At 54.3% G+C, this 18310-nt stretch overlaps 8 protein-coding genes across 8 annotated transcripts; 6 read left to right on the top strand and 2 right to left on the bottom strand.

The window, feature by feature from the left end:
• Positions 1-43: 43 nt before the first annotated feature.
• Positions 44-1126, top strand: J4E90_005067 (uncharacterized protein; the record flags this gene model as incomplete). The annotated part of the gene is made up of 1 exon (XM_051434625.1): positions 44-1126. One exon carries the CDS (start codon positions 44-46, stop codon positions 1124-1126), a length of 1083 nt encoding a protein of 360 aa, XP_051291881.1.
• Positions 1127-1640: 514 nt separating this feature from the next.
• J4E90_005066 (uncharacterized protein) lies at positions 1641-4548 on the bottom strand (the record flags this gene model as incomplete). The annotated part of the gene is made up of 6 exons (XM_051434624.1): positions 1641-2810; positions 2859-2979; positions 3027-4175; positions 4225-4310; positions 4367-4459; positions 4513-4548. 6 exons carry the CDS (start codon positions 4546-4548, stop codon positions 1641-1643), a joined length of 2655 nt encoding a protein of 884 aa, XP_051291880.1.
• Positions 4549-4989: 441 nt separating this feature from the next.
• Positions 4990-6552, top strand: J4E90_005065 (uncharacterized protein; the record flags this gene model as incomplete). Its single annotated transcript, XM_051434623.1, has 6 exons — positions 4990-5054; positions 5227-5329; positions 5378-5452; positions 5503-6273; positions 6321-6476; positions 6523-6552. 6 exons carry the CDS (start codon positions 4990-4992, stop codon positions 6550-6552), a joined length of 1200 nt encoding a protein of 399 aa, XP_051291879.1.
• Positions 6553-7043: 491 nt separating this feature from the next.
• Positions 7044-8350, top strand: J4E90_005064 (uncharacterized protein; the record flags this gene model as incomplete). The annotated part of the gene is made up of 5 exons (XM_051434622.1): positions 7044-7148; positions 7204-7264; positions 7314-7783; positions 7832-8104; positions 8153-8350. 5 exons carry the CDS (start codon positions 7044-7046, stop codon positions 8348-8350), a joined length of 1107 nt encoding a protein of 368 aa, XP_051291878.1.
• A 719-nt stretch (positions 8351-9069) lies between these two features.
• Positions 9070-10964, top strand: J4E90_005063 (uncharacterized protein; the record flags this gene model as incomplete). Its single annotated transcript, XM_051434621.1, has 3 exons — positions 9070-9677; positions 9724-10076; positions 10123-10964. The coding sequence occupies 3 exons, from the start codon at positions 9070-9072 to the stop codon at positions 10962-10964; spliced, it is 1803 nt and encodes a 600-aa protein (XP_051291877.1).
• An 880-nt stretch (positions 10965-11844) lies between these two features.
• Positions 11845-13547, top strand: J4E90_005062 (uncharacterized protein; the record flags this gene model as incomplete). The annotated part of the gene is made up of 3 exons (XM_051434620.1): positions 11845-12205; positions 12256-12866; positions 12915-13547. 3 exons carry the CDS (start codon positions 11845-11847, stop codon positions 13545-13547), a joined length of 1605 nt encoding a protein of 534 aa, XP_051291876.1.
• A 156-nt stretch (positions 13548-13703) lies between these two features.
• Positions 13704-15373, bottom strand: J4E90_005061 (uncharacterized protein; the record flags this gene model as incomplete). The annotated part of the gene is made up of 3 exons (XM_051434619.1): positions 13704-13835; positions 13903-15264; positions 15314-15373. The coding sequence occupies 3 exons, from the start codon at positions 15371-15373 to the stop codon at positions 13704-13706; spliced, it is 1554 nt and encodes a 517-aa protein (XP_051291875.1).
• Positions 15374-17463: 2090 nt separating this feature from the next.
• Positions 17464-18128, top strand: J4E90_005060 (uncharacterized protein; the record flags this gene model as incomplete). The annotated part of the gene is made up of 2 exons (XM_051434618.1): positions 17464-17472; positions 17493-18128. 2 exons carry the CDS (start codon positions 17464-17466, stop codon positions 18126-18128), a joined length of 645 nt encoding a protein of 214 aa, XP_051291874.1.
• Positions 18129-18310: the final 182 nt, after the last annotated feature.

The following is an 18310-nucleotide window of genomic DNA, read 5'->3' as shown; positions in this document are numbered from 1 at the left end:
AAGACTTCCGCAAATCTTCCGCGACTCGCCAAATCTGCACATCATGTTACTCCTCGGGTCGCCTACCATACTATTGTTTGCTGCTGCAAGTTTTCTCAGGCACAATTACCCAGAAACCTATGCTGTCTGCTACTGGGATAAGCCGGGCGAGATGCGGACCCCGTCGCTCGGCTGCCCATACAACAGAGACGTTTTCGAAACGCCCACACACCGCGGCTGGCTAGCCTTCTACGCCCTTGTCGTCATCACGCTTCTACATGGTCTCGTCGCTCATCGCAACAAGCCGTGGCGTCTGCTGCAAGTCACATTTTGGCTTCACGTCCTCACCACGGCCATCATCCGCTGTCTGTCTACATTCTCCGGCTGGACAACACAATCCGACTGGGCGAGCTTGATCTGGAACTCCAACTCACCAGGCAAGTTCATCTGGTTATGGCTACTAGTCGAGATGGGGTGTTGGAGTTGGACATATCTCGGCTTTTACGACGACTACTATCTCCGCGAGGCCACGCGCACCGTCCACGACCGAAGTGGCCACCCTGTATGGACTTTCACCGTCGACGAGACTGACGCGTTCACCTCTCCCTACAACCTCATCTTCCGGCCGTGGCGCGACATAGCTGTTCGACTGTCATACGTCCACCTCATTGACAACGCTATCCACGTCATTTGGTTCCGGTACTTTCACGTCGACGCTCCATACACCGCTTACGTCAACAACTCGGAGATGTTGACTATTCTCCTCTTCGTCGTTCTGGCTGTATACACGTACACGCGCATGCGTACACACGTATACTTTGACACCAACACCACAGAACCTCTCGTCGACACCGAGAGCATCGTCCCATTTCCCATACACTCAGTCTCGCGCGACCTTTGCACGTTTGCATCACCGCACAACCTCTTCCGCACGGCGTCGCGGAACCGTCAGTTCCTCCTGATCTACTGGTGCCTCATGTTTATGTTGGACCTTGCGGCGCATGATTTGCTTTCGCTTTACTGGGCCGAAATCTGCGGGTCGCTTCTCATGTATGGTCCATGTGTTCTTATAGTAAGGCAGATCACCGACTCGTGGAAAGAGTACAATAAGGCGTGGAAGAAGGGTGAAGAAGGTGATGGGCAGTGAAAGATTAGTGTGGCAGGTGTGTGGTCCGATTCCTGTTATGGGGAGGCAGAGTGGATACTCTCGAGAAGAGTGTTGGGAGATGTGGAAGAGTGATAAGGAGGCCGAGGTGCAGTGGGCCATTAGTGTAGCAGATGATCTGTCACTTGTGTATCAGCGTTAGGTCGGTATGGGTCACGAGGGTTTGTGGCGTAGTCAATTGAAAACAACACCGTTCATCAACACCGCTATCGCCTGTCTCAATGCTGTCGTTCTATGGTCTACGAGAGTTGTGAGGTTATCCATCATGTGAGAAGCCAGCAAGAATTACGCATACTCAGTCCTGAACAACAGTCGATTCACATACCCAACCTATTTACAAAAGAACAACACGTTCCCTAAATCCAGCCCACACACATACACAAAGAAAATAGCAGGTAGTCTAAATAGATTGGGGTAATTAACATCTTCGTACGTGCATCTACACTTCCACCTCTTCCTCCTTCTGCCCATTATTCAAAACAACATCCCTCTCCATCTACACACCCAGATAAGTCCCGCTGGTAATCTTCTTCACAGTGGCGACAGGCTTCCAGCCAATCGCCGGACTAGGCGGCGCATTCTCCTCTGCATCCGCGAACGGATCTGCTTCGCCATCGTCCTTCTTCGCGTTGAGAGGCGCACTCATGCTAACGCCTAGCCCGCTGCCTAGAGTCAATGACTGCTCGTCGCTGATCTCCCAGCGGGCCTCTGTGTTACCGGGTTTAGCTTGGCCGTCGGTGATGAAGCGGGCGCGGAGAGTTTGGGGAGCGGAGTCTTTGAAGAGGGTCACGTCGCCTAGGCGCCAGTAGATGAGGCCTTTGTCGCGCGAGAAGGTACCCGTGGGTTTCGATTGGCAGGATGTTGCTTTGGACCCGGGTTCAAGGCGGATTACGAGGACGAGGTTGCGGATGGTGATGCTGGTTGCGCCACCGAGTTCGAATCGGGGGTTGAGGGAGTAGTTGAGAATGGCCGAGGTTTGTGTGGGTTCTGACTTCCATGCTGGAGACAGCATGAGTGGTGGGAGGGAGGCGATGTTGCTGTCTTCGATGTGAAGCTGGTAGTGGAAGGCCACTGATGTCTTCAAAATCTTCGATAGGTCAACGGTGTAGTTGCCTGGGCTGTCTGTTGACTGCTCGATGAAGGCAGGGTTGGGCGCTACCTTCTCGAGCACGGGGAAGTTCTCCAGACGTATGCTCTCGGTGCCCAATGGACCGGCAGAGACATCGACGGGGTTGTACGCGAGCGCGACCTGCCCGATTACCATGGCCTTGGTAACGTTACCCTGCTCGAACCAGGCGCTGACGGTCTCCACTAGCGACGCATTGAGCCCTGGTTCATGCAGGTCCGGGTGTCTGATCGTGGTGCTAGCGGAACTGCTTAGCGATCGGCCCGATCGAATGGATTGCGTATCCGATGCTGGGTGGTCGTCTGACAGCAGCGCCCGATGGGGAGGCTTAAACGCTGGAGATGCAGGTTGGGGAGGAATAGCAGGGGCAGGGAATGTTGCTGAACCGGGGCCAGAAGCGAGACCAGAATCGCTCGTTGGGAGCGGAGGCACTTCGCCTATGCTTTGAAGCTCGGGTGCTGCGGGGTTTGGTACGAATATCGTGTTACGAACATCTCGGCGACCACGCAACGTGCTTGACCGCTTCGGCTGGGCAGCTTGCTGTATGGGTGTTAGTATAGGGTTGAAGACACCTCTGCTATTACTTACTGTGCGCAGCATGTTGACCAGGTTGGCGGTAGCCGCATCAGCATCTCCATCTTCTTCCTGGATCGGAGCATTTCTGATATCGAGCTTGAACTGGGGTGGTGCGTTGCCGTCATTTTGTGCCCTGACAATAATTAGCTGGGTAGAGTGTCGTGCGTATGGTGTTCTTACAACCCTGCTTCCCTCTCGGCTTCGGTGATGGCATCAAGGGCCGATGGAGGCACAGAAAAGCCCTCGGCATCTTTCTCGGGTTCTGGCTGCGTCTCTGTAACTGGCGGTGGCGGAAGTGGCTCTTTAAGTTCTGGTATGGACTCTTGGACGGGTGCGGTGCCATTGACGGCGGCTGGTGCATCTGTCTCCACGGTCGATTCGGGTGTGGGACCATTAGGCGCAACATCACTGCTGGCCTGGCGGGTAATGCTTTGAGAATCGGATCTTTGAGAAGTACTGGGTCTCTGCGATTGTCGCAGAGGAGATATCGGGCGTTCCGCAGTAGGAGGCAGCGATGGGCCCTGGTTATCACCCTTTTTCGATTTGCCCTTGCCAAATCCACTAAATGCCGAGCCCAGGTTTGAAGAAGATTGTCGGTCTGGTGATTGCGCTCGGCCGTACGGATGCGCACTCTGTCTCCTTCTCCCCAATACCGTGCCGAATCGCTTGAGAGGGTTGGAGCTATGTTTCTCCGGCACAGAGCCACTCTTCTGGCTCCGGTTGTCATCAACTGCGGTAGGGGATGTTGGTCCAGAAGCTGGAGGTGCTAGGGTGCGCGAAGGAGTTGGTGGGTTGCTTGGTTTCCGCGAAGGCTGGGGTGCATCTCCGCTCCGCATCCGCAACGCCCAGGTTTGTATTTCATCGGCGGTTTCAATGTTCAGCATGGCATTCAGTGTCTCTTCGGCGGTAGTTCTACTCCGCTCTACCTGGTCTACCTCATGCGTTTGGAATTGTGTGAGCACATCGCGCAGGTGGTTTAGACGGGTCTCGTCAATAGCCTGGAGCTGCTCGAAGACGTAGGGCGCCTGCGAGTCCCATTGCAGCTCCGCCTTCTCGATATCCTGTACGGCGTCGGCAACGGCGGAAGCTTTGGCCTTCGATCCCTTATCACGAAGCTTGCTTTGCTTCTTCTGCGCCGTGTCGATGTCTTTTGCGATTGCCGAGAGGTTCCCCTGGATGTTGCCGAAGCCCTGCACGTCGCGGTTGTTGGCAGAGAAGTCGCGAAGGGGTCGCTCGACGTCGGCCTCGATCCGGGAGGCCAGATGCGCATGCGATGCGGCGATGGACTCGGTTGCGCTCACGATCTTCTGCCAGGGCGTCGCGAAGATGCTGGCCGTGTTAGCTGGTGCGCTACGAGACGAATGGGGCGGGTGCATACCCCAGGTCCGAGGACTCATCGGGAGGATGTCTGTTTGCGAGCTTGCGCAGGCCGGTGACGTATTGTTCTTCGACGCGACGGCGTTCCTGCGCATTGGTGAGCACGTGTGGATGGCAATGCGCGGCAGCTGGGCCTGACGCACCTGCAGCCAGTCGGCAATGTGGGTGTTGAGCTGGCCGACATGTCTCATGCGGGTGTCAAGGACCGTCACGGCCTGGGCGGGCGACAGCGATGTCTATACATGGTGTGAGCCGAAGAAGTTGGGAGGCATCATCGAGGCACTCTCACCAGCAATGCCGGGTATTCTTTGCGTTGGAGCTCCATGGCGAGGAATGCGGGGGACGGGCGCACAGCCACAGAGAAGCGATTCGGGCTATTTACATGGAGAGGCAGCTCGGCGGGCTGGTCGGGAGTCGTGGAGCTGTCACAACTGCGCTGGCTGTCATGGCTTGGGGCTCGTCGCTTTCGGCCTAGTCCACCGCGGTTGCGTCCGGGAGTCTGACGTAACCTGGGAAACGACTAAACCTCGAGATGCCTCCCCTGACCCAGTCGGGGCGTTGGTGAAGATTCTGAGACGCGCCAGAACGTGTCGAGTGATTGCATAATATTGACCTCTGTGACCATGGCCACGCTGCCTTTGGGCACCGACCGCGCGGGCTTGGGCAGTGGCGGACGCTGAGTCGGGGCGACTGGTCTCCTTCTCTTGCCTGGCAACACCGCTACATGTCTCCTACCTCGACTTCTGCGTCTGAGTAATCGCGCCACATGGCTTCCTCGGACTGGCGAGCGAGCTTGGGCTTCACTGCCCGCCTGATGGCTGTCACAAAAATGCAGGTAACATGTTTATACCGTCACGCTAGGGAACCTGGTACATTCTAGTCCGGAACAGGGCCCGACCATGTGAATGGCATACTTGCTTGATCGCGATCTTCGATGGAAAAAGACGATTTGGCCCAATCAGCACGCGTGGAACATGGAAATTCAAGACTAACATTATTGCAGGACATCAGCCTTCCAGGCAGCGGGCCCTTCTCTGTCGGCAGACGACGCTCGGAAAAAGGCCACTGTAGCTGAGACGACAATCTACGCAGACGCCCACTCTCTGGTACATATCAATATGGTGCTTTATGATTCCATTTTAACCATGTCACAGGACGACTACGACAGATTGTGCAACGACAAGATAACAAATCTGCCCAGACCGTCACTCGACTTTCCAACACCAGAGGTCAGTAGTTGCCATACTAAAAATCATCAATCAACTAATTCGTATCCTAGGACGAAGACTATGTCCCAACACCCGGCGGCAAACCAGTTGGCAAGTATCAGAATGCACTGTACCACCGCGAAGGTCTCTTCTCCGTCATCTACAAAGCGCCTGCAATTGGAAATGAAAGCTACTTTCCCACAAAGTCACCCACGAAGACCAATGTCGTGGCTCTGAAGATCACTACACCATCGGTAATGGAGCCACCGCACGACTCACAGCGAGAGGCCAAGATACTCACCATGGCGGCATCAGAGCGGGTCATCCCTCTCATAGAGACTTTCCGCGAAAATGGAAGCCACTTCGTTCTGGTCTTCCCATTCGTGCGCCACGATTTCAACGACCTACTGCGGGACAAGAAGCTGTCCAAGAGCCAGATCAAGTCGTGCTTGAAAGACCTCTTCACCGCCCTAGCCGACATCCATGGCAAGGGAATAATACATCGCGACATCAAGCCTTCCAACATACTCTTGAAATCCCTCGACGGACCAGCATATCTTTCCGACTTCGGCATCGCGTGGGCGCCCGAAGCACCGGGTCCAGAAGCAGCGGATGCGAAGATTACCGACGTTGGTACTACCTGCTACCGACCGCCAGAGCTGCTGTTTGGGAACCAGAAGTACGGCTGCAGTCTGGATCTGTGGGCTGCTGGTTGCACAGTCGCAGAAGCACTCGACCCCAGCCACGAGACGCTGTTCGATTCTGGAGAGTTAGGAAGTGATCTGGCGTTGATACAGAGCGTCTTCAAGAAGCTCGGAACTCCGAACTTGGAGGTCTGGCCGGTAGGTTTATGCGCTCGGCTTACCCGAACTTTTACTGATTGAAGCAGGAGGCTGCGGGTTTCCGCGACTGGGGCAAGGTCCAGTTCTACGAGTACCCGCCCCAGGACTGGTCGGTGTTGCTGCCGAGCCTTTCAGAGCAAGAACGAGATCTTGTTGGCAGTCTAGTCAAATACGAGAGTGGCTCGAGAATGAGTGCATCCAAGGTGAGACGAGAGGCCAGACTTGAAGACATGGCTAATTTTTTATCAGGTCATAGAGCATGCCTACTTTTCGTCGTGAGCATAGGGTTTGGCTGTTGGTCTGGGATATTCGCGTCAAGACGCGATGTGGAGGAGCGGGGCAATTCCGCGCGCGTTGAACATACTGTCATTAGCATGACGAAATCTTTCCGTATATAATTGAAATAGTGATATAATTAATTCTTGTTAGCCATCCACTGAAAAGTTAGCTCCAATATGGGTAACCAACTGTGGGCGAGTGGAAGTACAAGTCAGCGCAGGGTGCACTAGCCGGGCAGGCAGGGTTGATCCTCGGGCCATTCACAAGCAACAGCATCACCAGGGCAGAGTAGAGACAGGACAACAACCGCATTGGCCCCCTGTATGCCATAACCGCCCTCGGAGCCCAAGCCATATTCCCCTACCGTCGCCTGTATGTTGTCGCCGTCAAGATAGCAGCTTCCCGGCCCTGGCCTCAAATCGCAGCCCCTCATAGCACCGCCGCCATCGCACCTCGATCCCCGCCCTGCAAAACTTCCGAGCCCCCTCAACATGGCGTTCCTATTCCGAAACAAGCAGAAGAACAATCTCGAGCTTACCCGCTCCATCAAAGAGCTTACGTTGCGGCTGGGACAGGAGGACAAACCCAACCCCAAGGTGCGACCAGCCGACTGCAGTGGAGCGCTTGGAGAATATGGCTGACATGTGATAGCTGGAGGAAGGGCTAGCACTAGACCTGCAGCAGATGAAGATTAGACTTCAGGGCACACCCGGTGCGTTCGTCTCTTGCAACATGGTAGAGAGTATACTGACGTGCCAAAGACACAGAAGTAAATCCCGAGGCTGTCTTCCAGCTGCTCACGAGTATCCTAAACGAAGACCTACTCTACGCGCTAGCAATCAACATCCACAAGCTCCCATTCGAATCACGAAAAGACGCCCAGGTCATATTCTCGACCGCATTCCGCTACAAGCCCGCCGGGCAAGCCACACCACAAGTCCTAGAGCACGTCGTCGCATACCGACCGGATATCATAATAGCGCTATGTCGAGGCTACGATAGGCGGGAAAGCGCCATGCCATGTGGCGGCATTCTGCGCGAGGCACTCAAATACGATGCGATTGCTGCGCTGCTGCTCTACGACGAGCCAATGGAGGATGGCCAGACGCTCGACTTGGGCAACGTGAACCCGGATCTGCCAGCTACCGGCAATGGTGTCTTCTGGAAATTCTTTGGGTGGATAGACAAGGGCGCATTCGAAGTCAGCGCAGACGCATTCAACACATTTAGGGTAGGTTGGCTGGCTGGGCATGGCAATTCACGGGCTAACATGCGATAGGAAATCCTGACAAAGCACAAGCCGTTGGTGGCTACGTTCCTACAAACGAACTTCGACGCCTTCTTCTCGAAATACAACTCGATGTTGGTCCAGTCGGAGAGCTATGTGACGAAGCGCCAGTCGATCAAGCTTCTGGGCGAGATTCTCCTCGACCGGGCGAACTACAACGTTATGACGCAATATGTGGATTCGGGGGAGCATCTCAAGATCATCATGAAGTTGCTGCGGGACGACAGGAAGATGATCAACTACGAGGGCTTCCACGTCTTCAAGGTTAGTCATGATAAGTGTGAGAGGATGTGCGCATGTTAACAGACGCAGGTGTTTGTTGCCAACCCGAATAAGTCAGTCGCGGTGCAACGGATCCTGATCAGCAACCGCGAGAAGCTACTGCGCTTCCTGCCGTCGTTCCTGGACGATCGGACAGAGGACGAGCAGTTCATCGACGAGAAGAGCTTCTTGATCCGGCAGATCGAACAGCTGCCCTCAGCACCAGTAATGCCGCCGACACCGACATAGTCACACGTTTTCTCAGTTTAGACTCGCATCTGATGGCGTTCGAGGTTGGATATCCTTGGAGTTTTCTGTGGTCGGCGCAGTGATCGGCGCACTTTTCATCGATGGAAGGTTGGCATGCAGGGCGGACTGCAGATGCAGGGCCCGCAGTGCATTGGGTTCGGAAGTCGGGTCGTGAGCATCATGCTTTTCCAAAAGTATGTAGGCACGCTTGGACTAAAAATAGTCAACAAAGGGATTGCAGATTGTGGGTGTTGGACAGTCCAACATGTGCATTTTTCATGACATAGAGAATGATGCATAACAAGTGGTCGCGTGCAGTAGTCGGCATCTCGGCTGGCAGGCGTCTAGACTCCATCTTCATCACCTGGTGGATCTCCCGCGGCGAGCTTCCCCGCTTAACAACTAATTATGACACGTGGTGGTGATTGGCCGCTGCTTGGTGCGCCGTCTGAAGAGCCGGCCAAGCCGGTGTCACAGAGTGCAGGCCGTAACAATCAAAACGTCGCGCGCTGCGGCAGCGGGCGTGATATTGTCGCGTCTGTCTGATTGTACCTGCATCCTTCTGTCGCGTTGAAGCATCCCTTGACGCATCTTCCCGCTAAGCCCCTGATGCTAGCCCGTCGCTAGCACTGCTAGGAAACCGGGCCAGCTGGCGGGTCTTCCTCCTTCTCGGCTTGGCGACCAGGCTAAAGCGAATCAGGTGCACGCCGTCGAGCAGCATGACTTCAGAGGGGGCCCGGATAACTCGCTGGCTGCAGTTGCAGGACACCGCTACACAACAAGGCCCGCTGCTTAGTCCGGGGAATGAATTTGCTCTGAGAACACTGCCCTCCCTGCCCTCCGCCAGCTCCCTCTCCGACCTGGCTTCGGATGACGGCCGCAGAGTCTCGCATCGCACCAACATTGCGAAACTCATCCACCCGCCCACCCCTACCATGACGGATGAGCACACGGCCGCTCGCAGACGTTCCTCCTCGCTCGCCGGCGCCACCCTGCCCACCAAGACAGACCTGAAGAAACACCGACGCCGCCGTTCCGACCACATTGCCGAAGAAGGAGAGGAGTCCTCCTCGGGTGCAGACCGCTCCGACTCAGAGTCCAGTGACAGCGCCGACGACGACGACATGAGCGCCGACGGGCTCGAAGACGACGAGGAGACGGGCCTCACCAAGCGCGACAGACGGAGACGCCGGAGAAGAAAGAGGCGGAACACGCTGCTCGACCAGCGCATCGTACCGGATGATACATATACAAAGGAGGAGAAGAAGCTCGCCGACCAGAACTTGCTCAAATCGATGCTAGTCAATGGCGTTCTGATATGCCTATGGTAGGACGTCAATAGGAGTACGGTTGACACGCGCTGACAGACCCAGGTACCTCTTCTCGATATCGATATCCGTCTACAACAAGTGGATGTTCAAGGAAGCCAAGGGCGACGGCGAGGCCAAGAACATCTTTCCCTTTCCGCTTTTCACGACATGTCTGCATATGATAGTCCAGTTTACGCTCGCCTCGCTCGTCCTATTCCTAATACCCTCCCTCCGACCGCGACACGATTCCCTTAACCCGCACGCTGCCGGCTCGCGCGTAGAGCCGGTCGATCCCAAGAAGCCGCTCATGACCAAGTGGTTCTACTTCAGCAGACTCGGGCCGTGTGGTGCAGCCACTGGCATGGACATTGGCCTGGGCAACACGAGCTTGAAGTTCATCTCGTTGACATTTTTCAGTAAGGGATGACATCTCCTTTCTGCGATTACAACTAACAGCAACAGCTATGTGCAAATCATCTGCACTCGGCTTCGTCCTCATCTTCGCCTTCCTCTTCCGCCTCGAACAGCCATCCTGGCGACTTGTATTCATCATTCTTATCATGACCTGCGGTGTCGTCATGATGGTAGCCGGCGAGGCTGCCTTCCACACCCTCGGCTTCATCCTCGTCATGGTCTCGGCTTGCTCGTCCGGCTTCCGCTGGTCGCTGACCCAGATCCTGCTCCTCCGCAACCCCGCGACAGCGAACCCCTTTTCCTCCATCTTTTTCCTCGCACCCGTCATGTTCATCAGCATACTCATTCTCGCGATACCCGTGGAAGGCTTCCCCGCGCTCATGGAGGGTCTTTCACAACTTTTCGAAGCCAGGGGCACCGGCCTCGGCATTGGCATTCTTTTGTTCCCGGGCGTCCTCGCCTTCCTTATGACCGCCTCCGAGTTCGCTCTGCTGAAGCGCACTTCAGTCGTCACCCTTAGCATTTGTGGCATTTTCAAAGAGGTCGTTACGATTGGGACTGCGAACCTTGTTTTCAAGGACCCCCTTACGCCCATCAACCTGACTGGGCTTGTCGTCACGATTGGCAGCATCGCGGCATACAATTACATGAAGATCAAGAAGATGAGAGAGGAGGCGCGGATGAACGCACATCTCCAGAATCAGGAGACGTATGCGCCCGTCAACACCGTGGATCCGTTGGAGCGCGACAGAAGAGGAAGCGTCGTCGTACGACCAGGACAAGGCATCGTACGCAACAGTCTGCAACTTGCGCCGGGTCTGAGCGGGGCATCCGTCACTGAAAGCCCAGCGCGAGCAAGTCCGATCAAGACTGCACGGGACACTGAGTAGCATACATGTGTGTAGCAAGCAATCATTCTGGATTTCAGCGTGTGTATTGTTGGGTATTTCATCGCACTTTTTTTCGAGCATCATCAGGCGTTCAGGACACTTGGGAAGTTTTGGAAGGCGGGTGTGCGAACGCTGCCGTGCCGTGGGATTACTATACCCTTTCCTTGAGACTGCATCTGAACCACATTCGCTATGTACTATCATATCAATATCTATTTCGAGTGTTTCAACAAAAATAGTCTTAAAGAGTGGTGCGCACTGTACAAACGTGAAAAGTTCAACACCCTACCTGCTAGAATTCTACGTCGTCTAGGAATTTAGGAAACTTCAGGTCTCGTCCTGATGTAGACGACAGCGCACCTGTTCAAATTCAGGTTCTTCCTTGTACGAGGCGGATGATCCAAGGTAGTTGTTCGGTACTACGTGCTGTAGTGCATCCTGTAGCTTGAGATCCAAGGAGTAGACAACCAATCGACTACCGCGGAGGCATTTCGGGGATCGGCGGGACAATCTAGGACCCTTGGCCGCAGTTACTTCATGTGGCCATGCACGTCGAGAACACCTGCCACAACCACCTGCACATCCACATCTGGCGTTGACCGTCAGACCTCCTTCCCTCCCTTTCTCTCGCCGTTTACACGCCGGCATATCTGTTTCGGGCAAACGTCCGCACTTGCGAGCGTTAAGCGCTTCGTTTCGCACGACGCAGGTTTCAGAAGCCCCGAAAGTCCGGCAGTACGGTACAGTAATCAGCCTCATCGTGGCTTATTAACTCGCACTGCTTCTTGCCTCTCTACCTCCTTCCTCACGCGCAATACCGCATTCGCTTTTCCCTGTTCGACCGCGACCGCGACATTACGTCGCTTTACTGCCGCCAGCCATGCGGCTCCTCACCTCCCTCCTTGCGCTCCCCCTCGCGCTGTTGCCTTCGCTTGCTTTTGCGCAGGATCTCGAAGTCCAAGTCACAAGACCGGCGGAATGTACGCGCAAAACTCAGAAAGGCGACAAAGTGTCGATGATGTACAAGGGCACGCTGCAGAGCGATGGCAGCAAGTTTGACTCGAGCTACGACCGCGGCGCACCGTTCACATTCACGATTGGCAAGGGCCAGGTGATCAAGGGTTGGGACCAGGGACTGCTGGATATGTGTATTGGAGAGGCCAGGAAGTTGGTTATCCCGCCTGGTCTGGCGTATGGGAACCACGCTATGGGTGATAAGATTCCTGCGGGATCAACGCTGGGTATGTTTGCTTTATGCGGAGAGTTTGGGTCTGGCTAATGGTGCGTTCAGTTTTTGAGACCGAGCTCATGGGCATCGACGGCGTGGAAAAGGAACCTGCGAAACCTGTTGAGCCTTCGAAGGCTGCCCCTGCGACACCCACACCGACACCGACTGGTATTACGGATGACAACGTCAATGCCAACGACGAAGAAGCCGCGCCCGAAAACGTACCCAGACCGACATCTACACCCTCGTCTGAAGCTACTCCGGCAGAGACCAAGCCTGAGAAGACAGCAGTACCAGCCGCCGAGCCTAGCAAAGCTGTAGCCGCACAAGGAAACCCGATGGATGGCGAGAGCGACAAGGGCGAGTGCAACCTCCTTGGAAACTTTGCACTGATCGTACAAGGTTTCCTTGGACTACTCGCCGTATCCTCTCTTGCAATCAAGAGGCTGAGGGAGTCTCCGCGAAGGCCCATAAAGATCTGGTTCTTCGATGTTTCCAAGCAGGTCTTTGGCTCAGTTCTGTTGCATCTCGCAAACGTCCTGATGTCCATGCTGTCTTCCGGCAAATTTGACGTAGCAGCAACAACCAGCGCGACAACGAAGTATGCTGGAACCAACGAGGAGGGTGACCAGCCGAACCCGTGCTCGTTCTACCTCCTCAACCTGGCCATCGACGTAAGTTCATTCCCACGAACATCTGCAATCAGTAACTAACGATACCAGACCACAATCGGTATCCCAATCCTCGTGCTCCTCCTCAAAGTCCTCCACGCCGCATTCGCCAAAACCCCGCTAGCCAACCCCCCAGAGTCCATCCGCAGCGGCAACTACGGCCAACCACCCCGCGCAACCTGGTGGCTCAAGCAATCCATAATCTACTTCCTCGGCCTCATCGGCATGAAACTCTGCGTTCTCGCCATCTTCGCCTTCCTCCCCTGGATCGCATGGGTAGGAGACTGGGCACTGCGCTGGACAGAAGGAAACACTGCACTGCAAATCACTTTCGTCATGTTCATTTTCCCGTTGATTATGAATGCGCTGCAGTACTGGATCATTGATAACTTTATCAAGGACCCTGAGCATGGTAGTGGTAGCGGTAGTGAAGGCAGGTATGGCGTTGTTGGTGAGGATGATAGCGAGGATGAGGACGATGAGGAGTGGTTGGAGCGCCAGAGACGGAGGCGTGAGGCGGGTATTGATGGTGAGGACAGTGATATCGAGGCTGCGGAGGTGGATCCGTTGAAGGAAGCCAACCCCACGATGGTACCATCAAGGAGTAAGAGTCTCAAGGCTGGAAGCGACTACGATCCCGCTGTTGATGGGGCGAGTGGTAGTTTGAAGACGAGGACGGAGTAGGATGGTTGTACGTAGTGGTTTGCGGTGTTTGCATTATCAATAGGCTTAGTTTGTGTACTTGTCTCATAGCGGGCTTGGGGTTTTGGAATAGACGTGCATTATCTGTGCAAAAAAACGACATTGGTATTTTGTGCGAGTGTGAAGACTGCATGTCTACTACAACATCGGCTTGATCTCCGCTGCCTCCTTGAAATCCGCACCAGTCTTCGACCGCACCTCATCCACAGTAACGCCATCCGCGAGCTCGATGAGCGTCAAGCCCTCTGTGAAGTCGACATCAAACACGCACTACACAATCATTAGTCTCCAATCCAAATATTTGCAACGGAAGAGAGGAATGTAGAGGGGTACTCACCAAATCCGTAATAATCCTGCTCACACACGCCTTACCCGTAAGCGGGAACTCGCACTGCTTAAGAATCTTGGGCCGCCCCTTCTTATCCGTATGCTCCATGGTAACAACCACCTTCGTCTTCTCCGGGTTACTGACCAAATCCATCGCACCGCCGAATCCCTTGACCTTACCCGGCAACATCCAATTCGCCAAGTCACCTCTAGCGGACACTTGCATGGCACCGAGGATAGTCAGATCGATCTTTCCCGCACGGATCATACCGAAACTCTCTTCAGAGCCAAAGCACGATGCGCCGGGGAGAAGAGTGACAGTTTCTTTGCCAGCGTTGATGAGGTCAGGGTCTTCGAGGCCTTTTTGCGGGTATGGACCTAGACCCAAGATGCCGTTTTCAGACTGAAGTTGGACTTCTACGGAGGGGTCTACGAAGGAAGGGGCGAGCATGGGCATGCCGATACCCAGGTTGGCGTACATGCCGTTTTTGAATTCCTTCGCGGCGCGGCGCACGATGCGTTCGCGTTTCGAGGCTGCGTCGCCGGCGCCGAGGGCTGATACGGCTTCCTGGGGGTCTTTTGCGTTAACGACTTTTTCGATCTTCTTTTCGGCCGTCGATTGGATTACGCGGTCGATGTAGATGCCGGGGACGTGGACGGCGTTGGGAGGGATCTCGCCAGGCTCGACGATGTGCTCGGCTTCGACGATCGTGGTTGTAGCGTTGCGGGCCATGGCGCCGTTGAAGTTTTGGGCTGAGAAGCGGAATTGCACGTTGCCTAGACGGTCGGCTTTGTAGGCTTTGATGAAGGCGTAGTCGCCTTTGATACTTTCTTCCATTACGTAGCTCTTGCCCGCGAAGACTTTGACGTCGCGCGGTGTGGAGTATTGGGCTACGCTACCGTCGCTGTTGTGCTTGAGGGCTAGTTCGCCGGTTTGCACGACGGTGCCAAAGGCCGCGGGTGTGTAGAAGGCTGGAATGCCGGCGCCCCCTGCTCTACATCGCTCGGCGAGGGTGCCTTGGGGTGTGAGTTCGAGTTCTAGCTCGCCGGTGAGGTACATTTGCTCCAGCACTTTGTTCTCGCCTACGTAGCTCGCAATCATCTTCTTGACTTGCTTGCTTTCGAGTAGTAGGCCGAGGCCTCCTCCAACGATGCCGGCATTGTTGGATACGGCGGTCAGACCTGTGATGTGTGGTGTGCTCTTTACTTGGTGGATGAGCGTGTCTGGGACGCCTGAAAGTCCGAAGCCTCCGCATAGCAGCGTACTGTCAGAGGCCATGTCTTCGATAGCCGCTGCGGCACTCGGGTAGACCTTGTTGATCTCATTGCGGCGCAGGGACGATGAGAAGGAGCGCGAGAGGTTGAGGTATGTCTGTCAATGTCAGTAGCTGCCGAGAAACGATCTGAGAGGGCAGGATGACTTTTGTTGTGCTTCGCGAAAAGGTGCGCGCAGTGCGCAGTGTGAGGGATATTGACGGCATGCTGGGCTGGACTTTGCGCAAGTATACAAACTTGCAGACTTCCAAGTTATGCTATGCAGCGCTCAACTCACAGACTGTGGAGGTGTGTATGAGAAATCACTGTGGGGAGATTTGGAGCGCTCCCGGATATCTGTATACCCAAGCATCGTCGCAGCCTCGGGAAGCTCTAGTATGGGTTGCGTCGGCATCTTGACGCGGGAGGGCGGAACAGCGCCGACGCGGAATGTGGAGGAAAATCGAGGGCCTGGAGTGCGGAGTAGTCAGGTACTGCGTGGTGATTGGGTGGATTGTGGCTGACTCAGGGAAGACGCGGACTTGTTTTCCTCGTGGCCAGCTAGCTCCGGAACGTCAGACATCGATGAGCAAGCACGCAAGGTCGTGAGTCTTTCTTCATTCACACATCCATCAAAGTCACTCGTACCTTGACACACCTAGTAGAGATTATGCCTTATCCTACCTTCCGTGGTTCTCTCCGACGGTCTACTGGTGCTGAACTGGATCGATAGCGCGTCTACCTGTACAGGTGACATGAACGTGGCGAGACGCACACGAGAGAGCAAAACCCCAGGAGTTGAGGAGCTACACCCAGCTTTCGTCAGCAGCGCATGTGTTACGTGCATTCAGAGAGGCAGGGTATTGCGCTCGCTCGAATGACAACCCTCTAGCATACGTTTTCTAGACTATTCTTGTTGTTTCGTCGTTTCATCGTTACTTCAAATAAGCCCTCCATTCGCGACTCTTCTCGTCATCTAACGCGTGTTGTTCATTATGGCGCTTCTGTCAGCCATCCTGGCTCAAAGAACACCCAAATCGCACAAATAATACTCTCATGTCGCGTGACAACAAAGATAGACCTAAGAAAGCAGCAAGACATAGCATTGTAGAGAATTACGCACTCTACAGTCCTAGTTTCGTTGAATTTTCGCCAATACGTTTGTTGTATAGAGACTCAGACAGGATGAGGGATCCCAGTCTTCTGCTTCCCCTTTATTCCCTCTTAGAATTAGCGCCTTATCTTATCAGCCATAGGTCCGAGGCCTTTCCAATGCGGATCGTAAAAACCCAGTATGCCATCTACAATGCCGTGCGCCGCAAAGGGAAAGTCGAAAGGAAGTACGACACGGGTTACAGAGGAGCTGGAAAGACATGGGGTAAATCCGCTCCTCGATTGTCTCAGGGAAAGGAGGGCACTGAAAGAGTATTTGGAAGCTCTGGGTTTGACTGTCTATAGTGAAGGGAGTAGGACCAGTAATTATTCCCATTCCTTTCAAAGCGACGACATACATCGACTGTATGCAGATATCTCGGAAGCGGTGGCGGCTCATATCAAATTGCTAGCCGACTGTCCGGACATACGATTGGAGTTCACAAGGCCCAGCTGCTTCAAGCAAGATGCTCAAAGCTTAATAAGGCGGTACGGGTTCATATGGGGGGACGATGGCTGCAGAAGGGCCCACAATGAGCTCCGAATTAGCCAGCCGAAAGATAAAACGACGTAGGATTCTTGTATCCGAGGAAGACGCAAGCTGACAAGTTTAGTATCGAGACATTGTTGAGATGTATCATTGGGAAACGCGTCGCCTTTTCGGTTGTACATAAAATAGCTAAGGAACGCAGGAAAGCGAAAGCGAGACAACAGAAAGCTTCCCCTGCCTTGGCCATGCGCTCTGCCAGAGCCCCTCTGGACGAGAGCATGGCCATATCTTACTCGTCCACTCCCATGGCTGCCCATAGCGATGTGGGAGAATCCGAAAGCGATGATTCTGCATCGGATTGGAACCCCAACACGGAACTTCCCTCGAGTATATGGGATAAGCGGACCGAACCCCCGCAGAAGAAGACGAGACATGGCAGGCTGAAGACGCAACAAGCAGTTTCGCCCATCGGTTCAGTCACACTGACACCAGAGGAAGAGTATTTCACAAATACATGTCTAGAGCTCCTTAAGCAACCCTCTATCAGCCCCATCTCACCTCACTTTAATACGGAAGTCAGCTATGACGATCTCGGCAAACACACGAGTTTAGACTAAGTACACACGCTTCCAGTCCCAGAACAAGAGGGGGATATACCGGCCCATGACCCAGCACATGCTTGCGGTGATCAAAAACCTCTCAAGGACCTTAACGCAGAAAAAGAGAAATCGGCCCATGAACCAACACATGGCGGCGATGACCAAGATTCTTCCGACAACCTGACCTCAGAAAAGGAGAAACACCTCCAAAACCTCGCCTTTGACGAGCTAGTCGAAGTGCTCCAGATCCCAAACCCGCAACACTCCACTCTGTCCAAGCTCCAGCCATATGTAAACAACATATACACGCCCAAGACGTACGAAAGAATGAAGATGGCATTAGGCCCTACCTTTAGCAAGGCTTACGAAGCGATGCAGCTATGGCACGAAATCCACGGAAAGCTAAGAGAATTCATAGAGACTACCAAGTATGAGGGCAAGGCTGGTGCGGACTGGCAAGCTTATAAACAGGCTTTGAGATCGGTTTCTTGGAAGGAGTCTTTGCCGGCTACGACTGCGCATCGTCAGCTGGGACTGTTTGTGGATGAGTCTAAGAAGCGCGGAGAGTGGTTCGCGGATAGCGCGGTTTTTGCGGATTGTCTAGCCCGCTTTTATGCTACACTGCTGCAGCCATCGAATATATTTGCGGAGGATCTTGTTGGGGGGTTTGAGGAGTATAATGTTGAGCTGCTCAAGTGGTTCGAGGTTGGAGGGCGATGGGAAAGAAGATCTTGCGGGTAAGCGCGCGGAAAATTCATTCGGGTTCGGATAGGATACGGAACGGAAGAGAGATCTGATGGTATACCAGCCCATATTCATGACTCTTACATACATGTAAAATGTCGATTCATAGCGAAACGTTGTCACAATAGGAGTCAGGTCGGTATCTGTCAACACCAGTCACTTTCTACATCACTCCAAGT

The sequence above is a fragment of the Alternaria incomplexa genome (assembly GCF_024043165.1).
Source record: "Alternaria incomplexa strain BMP 0042 chromosome Unknown scaffold_6, whole genome shotgun sequence".
Taxonomy (NCBI): domain Eukaryota; kingdom Fungi; phylum Ascomycota; class Dothideomycetes; order Pleosporales; family Pleosporaceae; genus Alternaria; species Alternaria incomplexa.
Note: the sequence above shows the minus strand (reverse complement) of the source record. Positions and strands in the feature narration are given on the sequence as shown.